This window comes from Panthera leo, chromosome F3, assembly GCF_018350215.1.
Source record: "Panthera leo isolate Ple1 chromosome F3, P.leo_Ple1_pat1.1, whole genome shotgun sequence".
NCBI classification, from domain to species: Eukaryota; Metazoa; Chordata; class Mammalia; order Carnivora; family Felidae; genus Panthera; species Panthera leo.
The window spans coordinates 55,840,894-55,861,585 of record NC_056696.1 but is presented as its reverse complement, the minus strand read 5'-3'; the positions used below and the strand labels follow the sequence as shown (position 1 = coordinate 55,861,585).

General features: G+C 47.5%; 1 protein-coding gene across 3 annotated transcripts in view; it reads right to left on the bottom strand.

Moving 5' to 3' along the window:
• TGFB2 (transforming growth factor beta 2) overlaps window positions 1-17,924 on the bottom strand; it is an 81,776-nt gene extending 63,852 nt beyond the window's left edge. For all 3 annotated transcript variants that reach the window (XR_006198881.1, XM_042925376.1, XM_042925377.1), the window contains exon 1: window positions 17,577-17,924. Coding sequence is in view for 2 of the 3 variants with exons in the window: in XM_042925376.1 (XP_042781310.1) it covers window positions 17,577-17,922 (346 nt within the window). In the remaining variant the exon portion in view is untranslated. The remainder of the gene's footprint in view (window positions 1-17,576) is intronic.
• Between the last annotated feature and the right edge of the window lie 2,768 nt (window positions 17,925-20,692).

Genomic DNA, 20,692 nt, shown 5'->3' with positions numbered 1-20,692 from the left:
CAGCTGATCGAACACAAGCCCTACTGGGTCTGAATCCTTCCATGCTGAAGGGCTGTGAGTACACGGTCCTGCACATTTGGAGCATCCACAAGCTCCAGTGAGGTCAGAACAGCCCTCGGTGTCTGCTTAGGTGTCCAGCTGCCTCCACTCCCCCCACCCCCTCCACGGATCTTGAGATCCATGGATCTGGTCCGAGACCAGGCCAGGGAATCTGCTTTCTGTGACACCTCGGGAGATACAACTGCAGGCCACGCTTTGAGAAACACCATCTTTAAACCTTCACGGGGCTACTTAACAGCCTCTCATTCAGTAAACTCTCAAAACAAACACAAAAAACCAAAACCAAAACAAAACCCCAAACCACCTGAATTTGCCTTCACAATTTTCAATCCATTTATCCACAGGGAGCCCGTTCCAGTTGCTGATCTCCTGGCTTCTTCTATCTCATTAGGAAAAGCTTCAGGGAGGCTAACCTGATCTCAACCAAGATTTTTTTTTTGGGGGGGGGGGGGGAGTGTGATGAATTTAAAAAGAGAAAAATGATTCAGCAGCCACATGGGCTGTGAGAAGCAAGGACCATTTCGTCCTCCAGAGGATTTTATTTCCAGCTGATGAAGCACCAGCACCGCCAGTCCAGTCGTGGGTGTCAGAACACAGAGTTATCAACTACACCCAGGTTAGAGAGTGAGAACAGCAAGAGACGCCACAGGCCCAGCTCCCTCCGGCCGCTCCCAACATCTCCTTGGAAGGGAGAGGCGGTTCACACAAGGTGACAGGGATGGCCGTGGAGCCGCTTGGCACAGGCCAGCCTCCACTTAACGAGCGCTCAGAATCACACTCAGCATGGAGAAATTCACCCTGACCCTGGACACTTGCCCCCTGGCACCCACTCACTTACATTTTTACTCAATTACTATTTCTAAGAACAGAGACAAAAAAAAAAAAAAAAAAAAAAAGTGCAGAGCCCCACTGCTCAGCGGTCTTCTATGGAAGGTCTGAAAGGGGTCCGCGGGCTCTTCCCACAGGCCTGGAGGCCGGGGGTGGGGTGACAGAGCCTCCCACTGTACGGGAATCGACATGGGGCTGGTGCCCTATCTCTCCTTTCCACACCCTCGGAGACACTCCTGATCTTCCCAGACTCGCTGAAGAGCAGGGTGGGTTTCCAGTGTTGTGTTTTTTTTTTTTTTTTCACCAAAGAAAGAAGGAAGCTTGTAGCAATTAAATGACCGAAAATAACCCCAAGTGAGGAGTGTCTGAGAGGAAAAACCACACAAGGAAGCAGAGTGGGGCTCTCAACTCGTTTACTAGGGGAAGAAAAGCGGACAAGGAAACGAATCCAAAGTAGTCACCGAGAAAGTGATAAAAATGAAGGGGACGAGATTTCAAAGCGGACGCAAAAAGGAAGCAGGAAAGTGTGGGAGCTCCGTGGCCTGGTGGAGGGCGTGGAGGCCAGACCTGAATTCAGATTCTGGCTTTGCCTGTGCTGTGCCCGAGGACAGGGTCTTTCCCTGTCCAAGCCACGGTCTCCTGACACGTGGGGATCGTCATCCAGGCCGTGCCCAACCCACCGACACGGGGAAGGGGTCAGGATGATGCGTCTTAAGTGCCAGGGACACAGGAGGGAGTCAACAAATGTTTTCCTCCTCTCATTCCATCCTCCCTTTCCTTTTCCAAAAAGCCAGTGGGACAAACACCAGATAATTAACTCTTCTTGGTTTGGACAGTGAAATGAAATACAAATTATGGATTGAAAACAAAATATAATCTGTCTCACAAAAGGGAAATCTAAAAGCATGGATTAAACTTTGCACTCTTTTCACATGGCAGTTCTTAGCCACTTCAGTTCATGAAAATAAATGTATACTCTCAGTAGAATCAGTTCTTTTTGAGGAAACCCGGCCTAGCCCATTGGAAATAAACTACTTTAATCCTTCATTCCTTGATTCCTAAGAAGCAAGGCTGGGCATGGTACATTGCAGGGGAGGATATACCAGTGAATCAGGTGTCTACCAGGGTAATAAAAACATTCCTTTTGTCCCTATCTGGGACCTCTGCCCACATTTAGCACCGATATCATCCAAACCTTCTTGGGGTCTCAAAAATGCAAGTGAACCAATGCCAGGATTGCAAATTCATTTCATTTCTTCCTGAACATGGATCAGGGGCAACTTCGGACCCCTGAGATCTTGAATACCTCAGGATCATCTGAGTCCTATTTTGCTGTGGTCTCCCTGCTCGGCATACAGTAGGCACTCAATAAAGGCTGGCTGAATTGATTACCGTTTCAAATCAGAAAGCACTGAGACCGCTGGCTTCAGTGCCCCTCGGCCTCGCACGTGGTACTGGCTCTGAGGGGTGTGCACTTGTGCTGAGGGTCAGGGTTGAGTGGCCAGCTCCCACGTCCAGTCGGCCAAAGGCCTGACTCTCAGGCAACCCAGAAATGACACCATGAAGGTCACAGATAATGGCAACTTTCCCCTAGGCTTCCCTATGAAGAAGAAAAGCTCCTTCTTCCCCTTCAGTCGAGTACAAGAAACGTTGATTGAGCAACTACTGTATGCCGGGCAGAAGAACATAGATGCAAAAAAGAGAACAAACAAATGACACTTGATGTTTTGGCCATGCTGTTCAACCCCTCAGAAAGCATCCTCCATGGGTCGGGGGCGGGGGGGTGGTGTCGCAGATCCGTCTTTCGGATCACTATGTCACCCCCGGGACACACACGTCATATACCCACAATCCGTTCTTTCACATACAACAATTAAGTCATCAGTTACCGCAAAGCTGTTCACAACTTTTTCTCAGGTAAACTGTGACTGACACTTTGGGGCGCCTTTGTGACTATTCAGCAACAAGGCTGCACTTCAGAATTCTATCTTGCCTCTGACAAGTTCCCCACAGGAGACACACACGAAAGATGGACTCGATGTCACTACATCAAATGAGGTATAAAGCAGACAAGTATACTCACCAAGGTACCCACAGAGCACCTGGGAATGTCTGGAACACAAGCTGCCCACTGAGCCAGAGGGTGTTGTAACAACTGGGCAGACAGCTAGGAGTTTTAAAAAGCACAGTCATTAGCTATTTTACTGAGGAGACGCCTCGCACAGAGCTATACAAAGATTCAAAGTCCAAGGGGCCTCTCTGAACATACTTATTCCCCCACATACGTAAGGTCCCTGCTACTCAGGGACCAAGGAGTTACGAGGGATTCTGGATTCTGGTCCCAGATCTGTTGATCTCTTAACCACCAGCCATGCTCCTGAATTCCGTTTTCCCTTTAACACTTAGCTCTAGCGTCAAAATAACAATGTACAATTTATACACGGAAATGGTAAAATAAATACCGTGACTTATATTAAAGATGAACAGGAAGGGCCTTGACCTCCTTTGACAAAAGACAGCCTACCTATTGTGAATGAAACTGAATGTTTCATTTGGTTGGCCTAGATTTCGGTTTTCTTAAAACCCCCATCGTCATTTCTAACCCGCGTGTGGAAACTCTTCGAATAAAGTAAAAAATGCGAGTGGATTTTGGTTCGGGGCTGCTGAGCTACAGTTTAGAGATCTAGGGCTGCGTGGGATGGATTAAACGCATCTGCCATGACAGTGATCCCATCATGAAATTTTGAACTTTTCTTTCTCTAAAGTAACAGCAACTATACCTCGTATATCGCCCACCATATTTTTATAAAAGAAAATACACCGAAAAATACCTCTAATCGAAGAGAAAACACTCTTGAGTGTTCTGTCTGGGGTGGAGTGAGTGACAAATGGATTTTTGCATAAGAACATGTAGACTGAGGGGCGCCTAGGTGGCTCAGTCGGTTAAGCGTCCGACTTCAGGTCAGGTGGTGATCTCGCAGTTTGTGGGTTCAAGCCCCGCGTCAGGCTCTGTGCTGACAGCTCAGAGCCTGGAGCCTGCTTTGGATTCTGTGCCTCCCTCTCTGTGTGCTCCTCCCCAGTTTTCGCTCTGTCTCTGTCTCTGTCTCTCTCAAAAATAAATAAACATTAAAAACAAAATGTAGACTGAAACCTTTACCCTGTCCCTGGTTTCCTGTGAAACTCAGAACATTAATCCCTGGATTTACCCAAACCTCTGTTTCTGTAAGATGAAGCATACGTAACGCTACCCCTGAGGGGTTTTAGAAGATCACAATGACACCGGCAAATTGAAGGTGATCGAGGGACGTAATAGTATGAGTTATCTCATCTGATAGACGAATCCCCGACCGGCTTCCAGACCTGGTGTGAACCTACTTCTTCCCGAGCTCCCCACCCAGATGTAAAACCCATGTACCTTCTGTTCACCGAGGGTACGTCCTCCAAAAGCGGTTATCACTGCCACTCTTCAGACCTGACTTGCAAACTGCTTTTGACCAAAGACAAAAGCCTTGTGGGCGGATGCTTCTCTCTCTCTCTCTCTTTTTTTTTTTTTTTTTGCCAGATTTGTGCCTATTTTATCTCTCACTTTGAAAATGGATAAGGAAGCCTTTGTTTTTTCCATGCCCTGTAACTTACCGTCTCCAACGTTCCGCCCACTACCAAGACCCCAAGGCCATGCTTTCACATGTCTGTGGGTTACACCTTCCGGTCAGAGCCCTGTTTCGTGGAGACTCTGGGACTCCGGATGGCCCGGATGGCAAGGAAGACGAAGGCCAACACCCAGGTTTCTGCAATATGCCCCTATCATCTTGCCACCATATGCCGCTACCAGCCGGCATCTGCTCACACGTGTTCTCCCCAATGAGCAACCATGTTGTTTATTTTTAGAGCCTCGACACAGCCTTCACAGGGAGAAAATTCCCTCGAATAACCCGTCAGCCAAGACAGGAAGCTACACTGGGTATAAACTGTTTGTCACAAGATTAGCAAGTCAAACAAAATCCTCGTTCATATCTGACCTCTAACAAGAGATGCTGAAAGTTATCTTAAATAAAAATCTCCAAGACTATAACCAGAGAAAGGCAGAATATGCAGAGGAAGTCGCTTGGCTAGCAACACTTTTTCTTCCAACGATGGCCCTGTGCATTTCTTGGGGGGATTTAACTCCTTTTCCTGGGAAACAGCACCTTCTTCAGGCCAGTGGATGTCGTGGTGCCGGAAGAGGGACAGTTCTAGTAACAGAATCCCGATCTCTGAAATGCCCCAGGTCACCCAGGTCAGAGGAAGTCTGGGTGGGACCAAGGCAAGGTAACTACCGTCCTTTGCAATTTCCAGCAAGTAGTCTTCAAGTATGCACCTTTGGTTTACTTTTACTCTGTTATAAAGCTGCTGTATTAAATCCTTTCTTTTCTTATTTTCTTGCTTTGTTTTGTTTGTTTGTTTTTAAGCAAGGCCAAAAGACAGGGCGCTCTGGTGCTGATCCATTGTGCAGAAGTAAAGACCGGAAATCGGATGGAGACAGAAGTGATGCTAACAGTGATTATTTAGGTTAAAGAAAGCAATTCTTAGTTTTTAAAAAAATCAGTCTCAACAATCCATATGACTAAAGTGGCACTGTGGTAGGAATATGCTTTTTTAGATCAATGAGCCTTTGGATATGTATGAAATGCTGTATAAAGTGTGAACACCTATGAAATTCCGAGACATGAATTAGTTTTAGAGAAACAGTCCTTTTTAGAAGTATTTGGGCACCCCCTGACTGATAGTGGAGGACTATCACTCGTGTTACGTCGGAAGATAGAAATGGTCCTGAATTAAAATTCTGCATGGGTAATTTGCAAAATGCCTAAAAGATTATGATATTAACTGTATAAGTTGTAAGGTTCATTTTGCCTGTGATGACACAGCTAAGGAATAAAGCTAAGGAACAAAACAAAAACAGAGTGTTTCCGGAGCGTCTTCTGGAGCTCCTGCCTAAGAATCACCTGGCTTTCTTGTCAAAGGGCAGGTTTCTGGAGCCCACGTTAAAACTACTGAATCCCGGGGCACCTGCGTGCCTCAGTCGGTTAAGCATCTGACTTCAGCTCAGGTCATGATCTCACAGTTCCTGAGTTGGAGCCCCGTGTTGGGCTCTGCACTGACAGCTCGGAGCCTGGAGCCTGCTTCAGATTCTGTGTCTCCCTCTCTCTCTGCCCCTCCCTTGCTCACGCTCTGTCTCTCTCTGTCTCTGAAAAATAAATCAACATTTAATTTTTTTTAAATAAATAAATAAAACTACTGAAGATGGACGGTAGGAGACAAAAGTTTGAGAAACCCCATTTATAACAAGCACTACTACTGACATTGGGAATTCTTTTGCATGGTAAAATTTGAGAAACTTTGGTATAGGTATTTGTGACTTATAGTTCAAAAAGGACTTTTACAAAATCTCACTTGACCTTGAGGCAATCCAACCAGGTGGATCAGGGAAAAATCAGCCTCTCACAAAGTCTACTTTTCTGGGTAAGTAGTGGTTTTTTGTAGTGTGAAAGTGTCTACGAAAGAGAAAGCATTTCTGGCTGCAAGATAGCTTAACCATAATTAAATGCCATTACAAATGCTCCAGTAAACTTGGTGTGGAGTTAGTCCCCACCTCAATCCCTCCAAACCTGCCCCACAAACATCCTTCTCATGACTGCAGCAGTTTCGTACGTGGGTACTATCATTTCTTCCCAACACTTACTACAATGAGTCTCTACTTCGCGAATTCCCAGCAAATGTTACTGAGGGAGGGCAGACTGCTGATCCCAAATGTGTAATGACTCGGGGTCAGCTGGGCTCGAGACCCTCTTTCTAGAATCTGGATACTAGTGCCAAAGAATTAAGGAAATTAGACATGACTCTCCACACATAGTTTCATTGTTGATGGTGACATTTTGTGACAGTGGAATTCTCCCAAAATATGTCTCTCTCCAAGACAAATTAGCACCAGTCACCTTATTCTATGGGGGAGAAAAGCACAAGTTTAGGGAGTAGGCAAAACAGTGGCGGTTCAGGGTTTAGTTCATACATCTGACCAGTAACTTCCATTAACCAGTGACTTCCATTAACTTCCATTAACATACTTCACTTTCATTAACATACTTAACTAGGGCTTTATACTCTGAGGGGGTACAAATGAATGACTAAATTATTATTCAAATCAACATGACTTTTTAACAGACTATTTATTTATTTATGAGAGAAAGAGAGAGAGAGAGCGGACGTGTGTGAGCAAGGGAGAGACAGAGAAAGGGGGACAGAGGATCCAAAGTGGGCTCTATGCCAACAGCAGTGAGCCTGATGTGGGGCTCGAACTCACCAACTGCGAGATCATGACCCGAGCCAAAGCTGGACGCTCAACCAAGCGAGACACTCAGGTGCCCCAAAAGACATATCTACAGGTGAGCACGGATCCTTCCGAACTTGAGGAGGCGGCCAAAACTCAGCTCTGGTTCTTGCCCAGCTACTTCCAGTTAAAGCTAGGAATTCTGGCTCACTCCCATCTCTGTTTCTTTCCCACTAACATCCAGAGCCCCAAATGCCAAGGTATGAGCTTGGATGTGGGAACATTTCCCCTCAGAAAGCCCAAAGAGACCTCTGAGGGGGCAGCTCTTTTACCAAATCGCCTAACTTCTGGGGAAAAAAAAAAAAAAAAAAAGTCCTCAGTCTGTGATTTTTTTTTTTTTTTTTTTTGTCCTTCTAAAGCAGACTGTGAATATGTCATCCACTCTTTTGGGTGTTTTCTCAGCCAGCAACTTACTTCTAAGCCTTTATCATAAAGCAGGGAGCAACAACTTCCGTGGTATTGTCATTAAGATGTCAAAGCAGAAGTGAAAATGAGATTAAGCCACTGGATGGAAAAATAAATGACCAAATAGGAACCAAACTCCCAAGTGGAACAGTGACTGCCGAATCTGGTCTAGAGAGAATAATCTCTGATCGATCTGGTCTAAAAACAGCACTGAATTACCAATACTGAAATGAGTCCAAGACTCAAAAATTAAATTCTATTTTCCCGAAAATTCCCATTGACGTTTTGAAAACCATAAATGTTTTAGTGCGCTTAAAAGACACTAAAAAGTGCTTCCATCTAGATTTGCAAAGGCCGCTGGACTTGTGGTCTTTCTCAAAACCAAACTCTGCATTCCTATTCCCAAGATGAAGTAACAAATAAGGATCCTTACAACAGCCTAAAGTTATGAATGAGTAGTTATTTGTGAACCAGCTCGTCAAGACAGATGTGGTATTTGTCAGCGTGGTGTGGGTCAGATAGGGAAAGCCAAATGAGCAGAGCCAAGGTCTAAGTCGCAAACATTTTTCTTTTTCTTGCAGGAGACTGGAAAGATGCTGTAGGATTTCCTGAAACAAACAACATCTCCCAAAAAAGCCGTCGCATGCTGAAATAGACATTGTCAGCAAGCCAGTGTCTCTGCTTCAGGAAGAGCCCGCTTCCCCGGTCCCAGCATGCAGGCAGCAAGGAGGGCCTGACCGAGAGCGGTGCTCTCGCTGAGGAACGCGTGGAACGTGCCAGCAAGGGCAGACAGCTGCGGGGGGAGCTCGGAAATGCATCTGAACTATTTTCAGAAGGTTTGAGCCTCACAACCTCCAGAAAGCATTTTCCGTTTGCCTCCAATTGCTCAGTCCCCGCGGTTAAAGGGGTATCGAAGCCCCACGCTTCCAACTTGTCGGGTGATAACATATCCCAGGGCTCATGCGAGGGAACGAAGGGATGGTCCTGGTCCCCAAATGATGGCTTTCTCGGCTGTTGAGAAATCCAGCAGAGGCTACATCCGGTAAACGCAACTCCGCCTGGACGGCGATGTTTTTCTCACACCAATGAAACGGCTTCACTCGGCTGCCCCAGGAAAGCAGGAGGCTCCCTCGCACGGAGAACATCTTGCACTGGGAACAGCCGCCCAGGGCCCGGTGAGGCCTCTCCTCTCGGCTATCACCTCCCGAGTTTTCATTTCCTCCTCAGACCCTTTGTGGTGACCCTGGGCCACCCTCTCTCCTTCCTGCCATCCATCTTCCTCGTGGAGACTTCTACTCCCTGATGTCATCTGTCGCTAAGGCCTTTTTAAAAATGAGTCACCTGACAGCTAAGGAACTGTTGCAGCCAGTGCTTGGTTATGGAGGTGAAATGAGGTCCACCACAGCTTCACTTTGGCTGCCTGACCTGGCTCAGCCTTGAGCGCAAACGGCCTGGATTCCATCTCAGCAGACTCGCACTTGGCGGGAGCGGGGGCGGGGCAGGGGCAGGAAACCTGTGAAGAAGGACTGAACCAGGCCCAGAAGCACCTTACACAGAAGCACCCTCTTAGTATCAGCCTCTTAGGAACCACATCCGCTCCCTGCGTCACTGCATTTCAAACTTTCTGGCCGAGAAAGATAAAGGGGTGAATGCTATGTGAGCCATATGCATGGTCAGAGAGATCGGTTAAAATACTTGAGACATGTTTTCCCTAAACGTGTATATACCCCTTGAAACGGTTGGTAACATCTTGAGAGGTCAAAAAAAAAAAAAAAAAAAAAATCAAAGCAGGAAATTAACGTGCTGAACTTGCGCCACAAAATGCCCTTGAGATTCAATGCAAAGCAAGCCTAGTAGGTGCCAGAAACAGCTGCACTCGGTACTTTTTTACCCGCATCTTAATCAGTCCTTTCTGACGCTAGGGAACGGGTGTTATTGTCTTCATCTTTACTTTTTTTAAAGTTTATTTATTTATTTTGAGAGAGAGAGAGAAGAGGGAGAGGGGCAGAGGAGAGAGAGAGAGAGAGAGAGAGAGAGAGAGAGAGAGAATCCCAAGCAGGTTCCGTGCTGTCAGCACAGAGCTGAATGCGGGGCTCGAACCCACAAACTGCAAGATCATGACCTGAGCCAAGGGTCGGACGTTTAACTGCCTGAGTCACCCTGGTGTCTCTTTCTTTATCTTTAGAAGAGAAGAAACTGAGGTCAAGTTAAATAAGGGGCCACAAAGCCACGAATGGCAGAGTCAAGATGGGAATTCAGCAGGAAGCAAGTTAAACGTCCCTCAGGCAGTTTGGACAACAGGCGCCGAACCAGCGAAGCTGCTAACTAGCTAACTAAAACAAGACCACGTTCTGACAACTGCCATCGGCCTTGTGTTCGATGCTATCCCCGTGCTCATTACCACACCAACCTGCCTTCCCCAAAACACTAATTCTCTGAAAGAGACAGGATGAATCCTCCTTCCATCAGACCTATTAAAACGTTGGTGAAGAAACGGCTGCAGCTCCAGGCGAAAACCAGGGACTTGATAAATCAGCATTTTTGCATCAACCAAATAGAAAGATAAAAGTTGAACGTGTTAAAGGCAGGGAAGAGGACCACGGGAGAAGGACCATGGCCTCAGAGGTATATTGCCTTCTGTAGGGAAAGAATTCAGAGCTTAACAACATAATTCACGGTAGGAGAGGAGAGATCCCACTCTTCCGTGGATGTGCTACATCGTTTTGCGAGAGGGCCAGGAAAGTCAGGCTCTCCATTTCCTGGTCTCTTATTTTAGGGTCCCAATTATCTGTGGTAACTAAGAGCCTTACTTTAATAAGTCACATCCCTGATAGAAATAGTTACGTCCAGGTCCTCGTATGTCCCAGGGAAAATGCTAGTACGGACTTTATAGGGTTACTGGTGAGGATCCAATGAGGACTTGCAGGTAAAATATTTAAGACTGTGCTCGACACATCGTCAGCGCCCAGCGAAGGTTGGCTGCCATCATTATCATTCTCACCGTGATGCTCTTTATTATCTGTAAAACCGGAAACAGGAAATGTATGGGTACGAGAAGCCCAGTGTTGCCGTTCCCACAGTGATAGGATCCATGGGGCACATTCTCCCTGATAACGAAGGGGAGTCGATTTCATCTCTACATCTCCTGGTCCTGATGCTTGGGAACCATAAATCCTTCGTCTGCTAGGTCGATCTTATTCTCTAAAGGGAAATGCTCATTCGTTTACGAGGCAGGTATTGAGCAAATACAATGCACTAGTTTCTGCGAGAGTCAGCTCCCGTTCTGAGGCAATTTACAAACCGGTGAAGAAGCCAGCTGGAATTTGGCTAGATTTTCCCGACGGCAAAAGAGAAGAGGCCGCTCGCTGTAGAGATGAGTTATCCGTCTTGTGAGGCTGCACAGGATGAACTAATTCACAAATCAAAGGCTTTGACATCTGCCTAAAGCTCAAAGGCTGTTGAAAGGTGTTAAAAGATGGATCTCCAAGCAGAAGACGCAGCACAGACAAAGGCCCGGAGGCACAAAAATAAATGGCCCATTTGGGTAAAGGCAAACAGGCTGCTGTGGCCAGAGTGTAGTTTGCATGCAGGGATTTAGCAAGACGTGGGGCTGAGCAAGGAGGGGCCAGACCCTGAGAGGTCTTGGATTTTATCTAAGAAATCTGAAATCTTACCTAAGAAGCCTAAATTCTCAAGGGCTTCCTATACGAAGACAGACAGCACCAGACCCGGTGGATTACCAGCCCTTCCCGCCTTTGTTCCCCAGTCTCTTACGCAACAAAGGTCACCTAAAGCCCGATCCAAGTAAGCAAGGGAAGTGGATCCATTGCGTGGAAGTTATACGAAGACAAGAATGAAGTGAAGGTACCAGTGGTATTCCAGGCTGGCGGGAGTAGTTCCCTGAGCCCTGCCTTTAATCCCACTTTAATATCTCTAAAATCCCTCTTTTTAATGTGTCTTACAATTAGCGGCATGGTAGAATTAATGGTCAGTGATATTGCTTTCTTGGTGCCACACAAAATAATGGCGCTTCCGAAAATCAATGATGTTTGAGATTCAGTGGACCAATTGCTGCAAAGAAGACCTACTACGTGCTGCACGCAGAGCTAGACGCTTCTTTCCGCAGGCCATCCTCCACGCGACAACCCTAGGACACAGGTATATTCTTCATCTTTAGAAGGGAAGAAAGCGGGGCCTGGTAAAGTGAAGGTAACGGCCATGCACGCAGATATTCCAGAATAGCTGAAGAAGAAGAAGGTAATGCAGAGACTGTGGGGAAGAGGTCAAAGGGCAGTTTTATGCAGAGCCAAGGCCACCAAGCCGGCCCCAGGGCGCAAGGTGGTCACAGGGCAGTGCAGTTCAACACCCACTTCCGGATTTCCGAGGTTAGAAGAGAAACAAATGACTACCCCCACCCCGCGGTGGTTGCAGCAGGATGCGAATTGCTCCTAAACAAGTGAAGAGGCCGGCTTTGAGTCTAGGCAAACCCATCCAAGAATCTTTAGCGAGCTATTTAATTTAAAATACCTGGAGAACGCTGAATTCCTAGGTTTAAAACGATCTTCGTTTAAAGAATATTAAAAAACAAAAGCGCACCATATGGTTTCAAAATGACAATGGAACCATTTGTTTATCTGGGCCAAAAGCACATTTCATCAAGCTGTTCCGAATCTGCAAAGTGGAATACACCCTGCAGGAGAAAGGCTGCCTGCGTAGAGCGAGCACATCTGGCAAATCCAGATCCTCTCTCCAGGATCCGTCAGGACCGGAAATGCTACATCAAGACAGCTGAAAGGGCTGTTTTCAGAACTCCTTCTCGCAGCCTCTCTGCCCTGAGGCTGCTCACCTTACAGCAGAAAGCGGGGAGGGGAGTGGGAGCGGCGGCGGGGGCGGGGGCGGGGGGCGGGGTCGGACCGAGAGCCACCCGGTGGTCGCCAGCACGCCCGCCCAGGGCCCGGCTCCTCCACTCCGTCTCCCTAACCTTCTAAAAATGCAGCCCGAAGTGTGTTGTAATCTCTGGGCGAAGGCCTAACAGTCAGTGACCTCCTCGGTGCTAACCCAGATTTGATGTGGGATCAGCAGTGAGTCATTAGCCTTTTTTTTTTTTTTTTCGCGTCTCAGTTTCCTCTAGGAAAAATGATCTGTCATTCTTTCATATCTTTATATGAAAGATGCTCGACTAGGTTACATCAGCGTCTTCTCGCCAGGGAAAAGTCAGAATTTAGAAAGTGCAGCTCCGTGAGTAGACCCCAGGGGTCGCTGTGGAGACACAGAGGGCTCCAGGTCTCTCTGCCAGGTCAGGAGGTCCCCACCTGCCCCTCTAGCTTCGCAAAGCCCAGCCTCCACGGGATGGGGACGCCTCAGGAGAAGCTTGCACCTCACCTGGCAACAAAAGCGGCCCAACTCCTTCGGTTATAAACAGCATCTTTCTCCCAGTCTTTGAAAAGCAAAAGGAGGAAAGGAGAGGAAATCCTGAAAGAATGTGACCTAAGTTCAATGGAACCACAGTCAGGCACTAGAGTTAGGACAAGCAATGATACAACTAAAAATGCAGAAATTAAAGTCTGGTCCATTGTGTGTTAATAACTCCATCATGGTAGAAGTCAAGGGGTCAAATCCGCTTGTCTTTGATCTTGCTCTCTTTCTTTCTCATACCTCTGGACACACAGAATCTTAAAAAATAAAACCCCTGAATATAAAGCAAAAATACTACTCTGTTCCAGCAATTGCTAACATTTGCCTTCATCGGGCAGCTGGCCAAGAGTCCAGCAATCTGTATACAGAAAGACATGTCCATGAATAGAATCTTAAGTCAAAGTCACCAAAACCATAGTCCTATTGGTATTCATTCTACATTCCATGATTTCACTTGGAAAATTACAGGGGAAATAGAAAAGGAGGTTGTTTGCTATTGAATGCTTAACTCTCATGTGCCACAATTACAAAGGAAACCTCATGGTGATGTCTCGGGCTGTAGCTTTCAGTTTATCTAACTCAATAGGATAGAATAACCCGACACAGTTATTTACTTTCTTCCGGTGCCTAGGGTGCAGAGTCTACTCTTCATTAACACGAACTGCTGATTTTCCTTGCAAGGAAAATCCAAGACAGCTCCTCACTTCTTCTTGCTCTGTTCTAACATCACATTGCTGCTGCCCGAAGTCACTGATGGGTGGGGCAACATCATTATTTAGGCTAAATGAATGGGGAGTTTGGATGTCTTCAATTTAGGTGCTCGAAGAGCATAAGAAGAATGTACATATCACACCAAACTGGTCCAGTACATACTCCCACTTAATTAAGCTAACTTTCCGATTATCTTTCTATTCAATGCTCTCAGATTAATGTCCTTTTGGACACTCAGTTATTTTATGGTTAGGATATTACTTTTAAAATGGCACTCCTAGCAGAACTGAATAAGCCAAAATCAAAACCAGGCTTACTAGGGTTTCTCAACATGCACATTGTTGACATTTGGGGCTGGACGAGTGTCTGATGTACGTGGTGGTGGGAGTGGAGGGGGGGAATCTGTCCTGTACATTTTAGGGGGGTCAGCAACAGAACCCGGCCTCTACCCAGTCAATGCCAGGAGCACCCCTTCCCTACCAAGTCATGACAACCGAAACTGTTTCCAGACATTGCCACAGGTTCCCGGGAAGGGAGGGGGAGGGCGGAATCACCACCTGTTAGGATCCCAACACTGCCCGATCTGTGATGATGAAAAAAGTAAGAGGAAAGATAGAAAGTGAAACTTTCTCTTTCTTCTCTTGATTGTCCAAGCCTCGACCGATTCCAATTGTCAATCATTTGGATTCTTACCCCAGTTGACGGAATCCCTCTCCAAATTTCTAAAGCTGTGCGCAGTGTCTTTCAAATCAATGTGCTTTGAACATCAAGTGCATTGTCAAAAGGACTAGACGGCCACTAATTTCCACTGGGTAAACTATCGGTAAACCTTAGCATAACTCCACTTTGAGCCTTAAACCAACAGCATGTGAAAAGATCAATATGAATAAATTCAAACCTAATCAGACCCCTTCTTTAAATGTTGACACAGTATTATTTATATCCCATAAATACCTTCTTGACTAAAATTCATCCTAGGAGATTGGCACCTGGCCAGTTCTATTCATATTTACTATATTTATACAGTATGCTGGGCCAAGGATAATATTTAAAACAAAATATGCCTGAGGGCATATACAATATCTCTTATATTTTTACTTTTAAATCTCCACATTGCTAAAAATATTTAGTCTGAACTGTATAAAATGTCCCACAAAGGGCTATCAGCAATCTGTAATGATATATAGCTCATTGAGTATAATTAGAGCATATTTGTAATATTTGAGCTGAAGTCACTCCCTGAACACTAATAAGTTGGTGGTAAAAAGTGAACCAGTGATCTTTCCCATGCCTTCATCTCTGGGGCTTATGACCCTTGCCGGATTCACTGCAAGAAATGACAGGCACACTCCTCCCCACGGTTACTTCAGTGACGCCCGAGTTAAAAGCTGGGTGGAAAGTCCTAAAGAGGGAAAGCTGGTATATAAGCCAATGCTGTACTTTCAATTTGCTCTTTAAAAATATGGTGGAGTGATTTCTTCTTTTCTCCCTTTTTTTTGGAAGGCTTCACTATATTCCAGTATAACTAGAAAGTGCTGGAAAATCAGTTAACCTACTTTCTATAAAATTATCCACAGCCCTTGCACAGTAGTATCGAATCTGCTCTTAATATGGTTTTCTGCTCCTAAACTTCCATAGAAGGCTGCATTCTTTGTATGAAAACTGATAGGATCTGCATATATTTTTTATACCGGACTTATCAGAGCTTTTAATCTATTTGGTGGCCGGAGGTAGGATAGAGAAGAGAATCCGCAGGGTGATCTTCAGTGACATCCTCTGAAATCCCAACAATCTGAGGATTTTTCCAATTTGCTGATGATCATTATTCTGGGCTGGATCATCTCAGCAATTTGGACCGAGATGCACCAGAAAGAGCAAGGAATCAACACCCTCTTAGGTAACTTGCTCTCTCCACACCTGTCTTAATGAGGAGCAGAGATCAGACCTCCTGTCTGTTATAAAAGTGCTGGCAATTCATTTGAACTTTCGCAGGTAAATACGGTGCAGATTCTATATAACCTCCCTACCTACCAGCCCAAATACCCGTAGAACGGATACACGTGCTTGAGAAAGCACACGGACTCCCTCGACTTTCTGTTTGGTCTCAAGCACTGTGGGCCAATTACAGTCAACTTTCTTTCCTAATATCTCCTTGGCTCCACCCCAGGTAGAAAGCTTTACTTCCTGAGGGGAGTAACCGGGGTGTCTGCATTTATCACCGCGGTTGAGGAAGGCCCTCATGACGATACTAAAACCATCCCGCTGGCCAGGATCCCCCCGCATCTGCTCTGCTCTTGAACAAGAAGTCGAGAAGGTGCAGCCAAAGAAAGGTGGCCAGGAAGACTGGGGTTAGATACACGGGCTGACGTTCTGAGACCCGCAAGTACAAGCCATGGGAAAAGTCGCAGGACTGGGACTGGTCAGACTAAAAAGAAATATTAAGAAGGAGAAGTACCACCCTGCAATTAGAGCCTCTAGGACAAAAGTACTAAGATGGCCATATTATCTATTTAGGCAAGACACAGAGACTTTGTGAAGGCGGCCAGCAAGTATATAGGGCATGGAAAGGGGAGGAGAGAAATGGGCAACCAATGAAAAGTTTATGACTGGGGATTTGGAATAGCAAATGTAGAAGCTTTTTTTCTTCTTCTTCTTCCTGGTATTTAACCCTCTCAGGTATCACTGGAGGATGATGCTTTTTTTTTTTTTCTTTCTTTTTTTTTTTTAAGAACTTGGATACCATTCTCAGCTAACTGTCCTCTCCTCGCCCCCCCCCCCAAAGGAACTGCACGATAAATCACTTTACTACTCCCTCTGCTACTATATGCCAGCTGCCCTCCGAGAAGCCAGTTTAAAAAAAGAAAAAAATCGGCTGTCTTCTACTCTACGTGAGATTTAGGAATGCACCAAAGTTACTGCAAGGAAGCCTATGCAAGGGCCGGGAGCCGAGTCTCTAGGAGTAGGAAAGATAAACGGTAAACCCCGTGAGGAAACCGATCTGCTCCAGCAGCGATCTTAAGACAGGTCTGAGTGGGTTCTGGAAAATAACGCCAAGTAAAACGCTTTTAAGCCCCGTCAGAAGCGACGTTGTCCTTCCTACCACTCCAGGTGAACTCAAAAGGGGACGTGGTGACGAGGGCTCGCTCTGCGGGGAGTGTAAACACCCAGCTGTGGCAACAGATGCGAGAGTCGAGGGTGTCGAGTTAGTGTTCGAGGGGTCTCCAAACCGGGTTTTGTGTCGACGATGCTGACATTTTTCGGGGCGTTAGAGACAATAGGGAAGGCTTGGGGAACCCGCTGATAGGTCGGCCCGGAAAGGGGCGCCTTCCGGAGAGGCTAGCTCTGAGCCACTTTTTTTTTTAACCCTTGGTGCGCCGGCCCGGCGGGCTCCGCGCCAAGCCGAGAAAACGAGCCCACCGGGACGTCGCAGCTTGACCCTGCCCTAGGGAGCGCCTCTCGTTTGACAGAGGAGGGGGGCTGACTCCTGGCTGGTGGCCGAGAAGAGACTTTCGGGGGCCAGAAGGACAGAATCGCGCCTCGTACGGGACCGAGGCGTTGGGGGAAGGGAGAAATGGAGAAAATTAAGTCGAAAGTCGCCGACTGCAAGCCTAACGTTCTCAGGCACCCGACTGGCGAGGAGGTGGGTGGGACGGAGGACGGGGAGTGGGGGGGGGGGGGGGAGCGCAGACGGGGACCCGGAGCGGGAAGGGCGATCCCTGGAGTCGTGGCGGCCCCGAGAGCCTCGGGCAGCGCTAAGCCTCGGGGAATGGAAGCGAAAAACAGTACTTACTTTCCGAGGGGAAGAAGGGCGGCATGTCTATTTTGTAAACCTCCTTGGCGTAGTACTCCTCGTCGCTCCTCTCGCGCTCGCAGGCGGCCGCCCTCCGGCTCGCCTTCTCCTGGAGCAAGTCCCGGGTGCTGTTGTAGATGGAAATCACCTCCGGGGGGACTTCCTCGGGCTCGGGATAGTCTTCTGGGGGGCTGGTGAGCTTCAGCTTGCTCAGGATCTGCCCGCGGATCGCCTCGATCCTCTTGCGCATGAACTGGTCCATATCGAGCGTGCTGCAGGTAGACAGGCTGAGCGCGGCCGTGACCAGATGCAGGAGCAGAAAAGCGCTCAGCACACAGTAGTGCATTTTTTTTTTTTTAAAGGTGGAAAAAGTTAAAAAAAAAAAAAAAGGTAAAAAAAAAACTAAGGAAAAAAAAAAAGAAACCGACAACTCTCAAGTACAGATCAGGTAGATTTTTTTTTTTTAATGCGAAACTTTTGCAAACAATCGAGAGTCAACGTCCAATGGAAAAAGGTATCTTGCTTGAATTCCTTTAAAAAGAAGATGCAGGTCGTTCCAAAAGTGGAAACATTAACACACGGTGGGCAGGGAGAACCCTAACTTTGGGGAGTAAGAAAAAGTTTTCTTGGAGCGACGAGTTGGGGAGGGGGGGGGAAGAGACGAGTGGCTATTAGGCAGGAATAAATTTAAGAGGAGGAAACGGAGTTCAGTGTGTCAGTTTCGGGTGCGGAGTGGCGGATCTGAACTCGGCTCCTCCGGCCAAAAGGGAAGAGATGAAAAGGTCCCGGGGCTGGCAGCTGGCGAGCTGGCGGGAGGGGCGCCGGGAGCGCTGTGCGGGGGGCCGCCGAGGCTGGCCGGGCGGTAATTTAGGTATTTAAAGAAGGAGCGGTTCGGCCCTGCCTTCCACTGCGGCGCTGAGAGCAGGAGCAGCCGCGGCTCCGGAGCGGAGAGCGCACACGTGTGTGAGTGTGTGAGTGTGTGAGCGAGTGTGTGTGCGCGCGCGCGTGTGCGCGCGCTGGGGGCGAGCCCGGCGCGCCGCGGGGAGGCGGGTGCGCTCCGCACGGCGCTCGGGACTCGGTCGGGTCCTGCGCGGGCCGCGGCGGCGGCGGAGGCGGCGACGATCCTGCTCCCGGAGCTGCGCGCGGTGGCCGACACCCCGGCCGGCGCGCGCCGACCCGCCCGGCTACTCCACGTCGTGCCGCCGCTCGCAGACGCGTCCAGCCTCCAGCGCCCTCCTTCTCCTGCTTCTCCTCCTCCGCTCGCTCCGGACGCCAACCCGGCCACCGACGACCAGCTGCCGCCGTCGCCTGCAGCCCCGGGGACGCGCTGACTAGGGAGCGTTATTCCTTAAGGGGGCTGCGAGAGGGGTCCCTTGGACTCTCACCCTTCCCCACCCTCTCCTGGGTTCTCTCCCACTCGGACTTTCTCGCTGCGGGTAGGTGGGCACTTGGCACCCTGAAAGAGACCCTGTCCTTTTCCTTTCTGCAGCCGGGCAGCTCCTCACTTTGTTCCCGAATGGCTCCCTAGACCGTTATACTATGTTCCCCATCCCTGTCCCCGTGTCTCCGTCACTTGCGCTCCTGCTCTTCTGTTCCTTTCTCTGCCTCTCTCTCTCTCTCTCTCTCTCTCTCTCTCTCTCTCTCTCTCGGTCTCTGCTTCTCTCTCCTGTCTGCCTGCCTCTCTCTCCCTCTCTCTCTCTTTCTCGTCGGGAGCTTCTGGAGCTCCCCTCGGAGCGGACCTTCTGCTGCCAGCAGATAACATCACGATCTTGCCTGGGAGGAGAGATTTATAAGTTCTCCCTGAACCACGTGTTTGCCTTCAACAAAGTGACGTGCTAGGATTACAGTCAGAAGTCCTCTCGTTTACTTAGACCACGAGCTCTCCCTGAACCGTTGAGGGGGTGTGGAAATGAGGACGGCTGTGGGGAAGGGAGGGAGGAGGTGGAGTGTGCGCCCTGACAACAGTGATTTATGGTATTTACTTTATATAGTCATTTTGGACGCGTCTGTTGAAGGACAAGCTATCAAGCCTCCCGTTTTTACTCAGCATGGCTCACTCACAGCCTCCCAAACCGAATCACTTGCTCTAGAATGTCTTTCCTCCTATATTGTACACACACACACACACACACACACACACACTCTCTCTCTCTCTCTCTCTCTCTCTCTCTCTCTCTCTGTCTCTGCAAATGAGCACCAAACAGTTTACTCAGGATTCACCCAGCCCTGAGACCTGCTTCCAATCCAAGATTCACCTCTTACTTTTTTAGTGGAATTATTTTCTGGGATTCCACCAGACTGTTGCTAGTACCTTTATCCTGAAGCTTATTACAGTTTGCTGTTTACTGTCTAGTCCTCCATTTCACAGTTAATTGCTGAAAACATAAAACAGATCTTCATCTTTTTTATCTAGAGAGTGAAATCCATTTACTTGTTTCATTCTTTAAATGAATGAATGGGTATCTTAATTGGCTGCCCACACCGCTTTTTGCTATGGCTCTCTCTTCACCTTCTTCCCCAGCTAGACATGAGTTGGGCGCTACATATAACTTGACATTTTCTGTTTCACTCTAGTCTCAGATGAATCCGAGAATGATTCTTGCCACTGTTCACTTTTCCCTTTGTCTTTTATTTTATTTTATTCAGTTACTCAAAGTCAGCATTTTCATTTCATCATGACTGTGGCCATACTGCCTAGCAGATGATTTCAACCGGAAACTCTGTTGTTTTCCCCCAAACTCAAAGCCTCTACATTAATTCCTTTGTTCAGATGTTTCTTTTATGGTAGAAAGGTCACAAGGAACTTTAACTTCAGGAGTTTACATGGGGATGGGGCCCGTATCATTTGTAAATAAAGGGTTGAATAAATAGTCATAATTATAGCGGACATATACTACCCTTAGTAATGTGGGACAGATAGGTAGAGGTATATATATGGTCATTTAATCTTTACAAGAACCCTAGAAAGCATTACAATTATCATTATTTTGCAAATGAGAGGACTGAGGTGCAGAGAGACTAAGTACCTGGTTCAAGAGCATAGTAAGTGCAGAAATGGATTTTATAGTCGGGATCCATTGTCTCTGTCCTTACCCACTATGGACTTCTAAGATGCC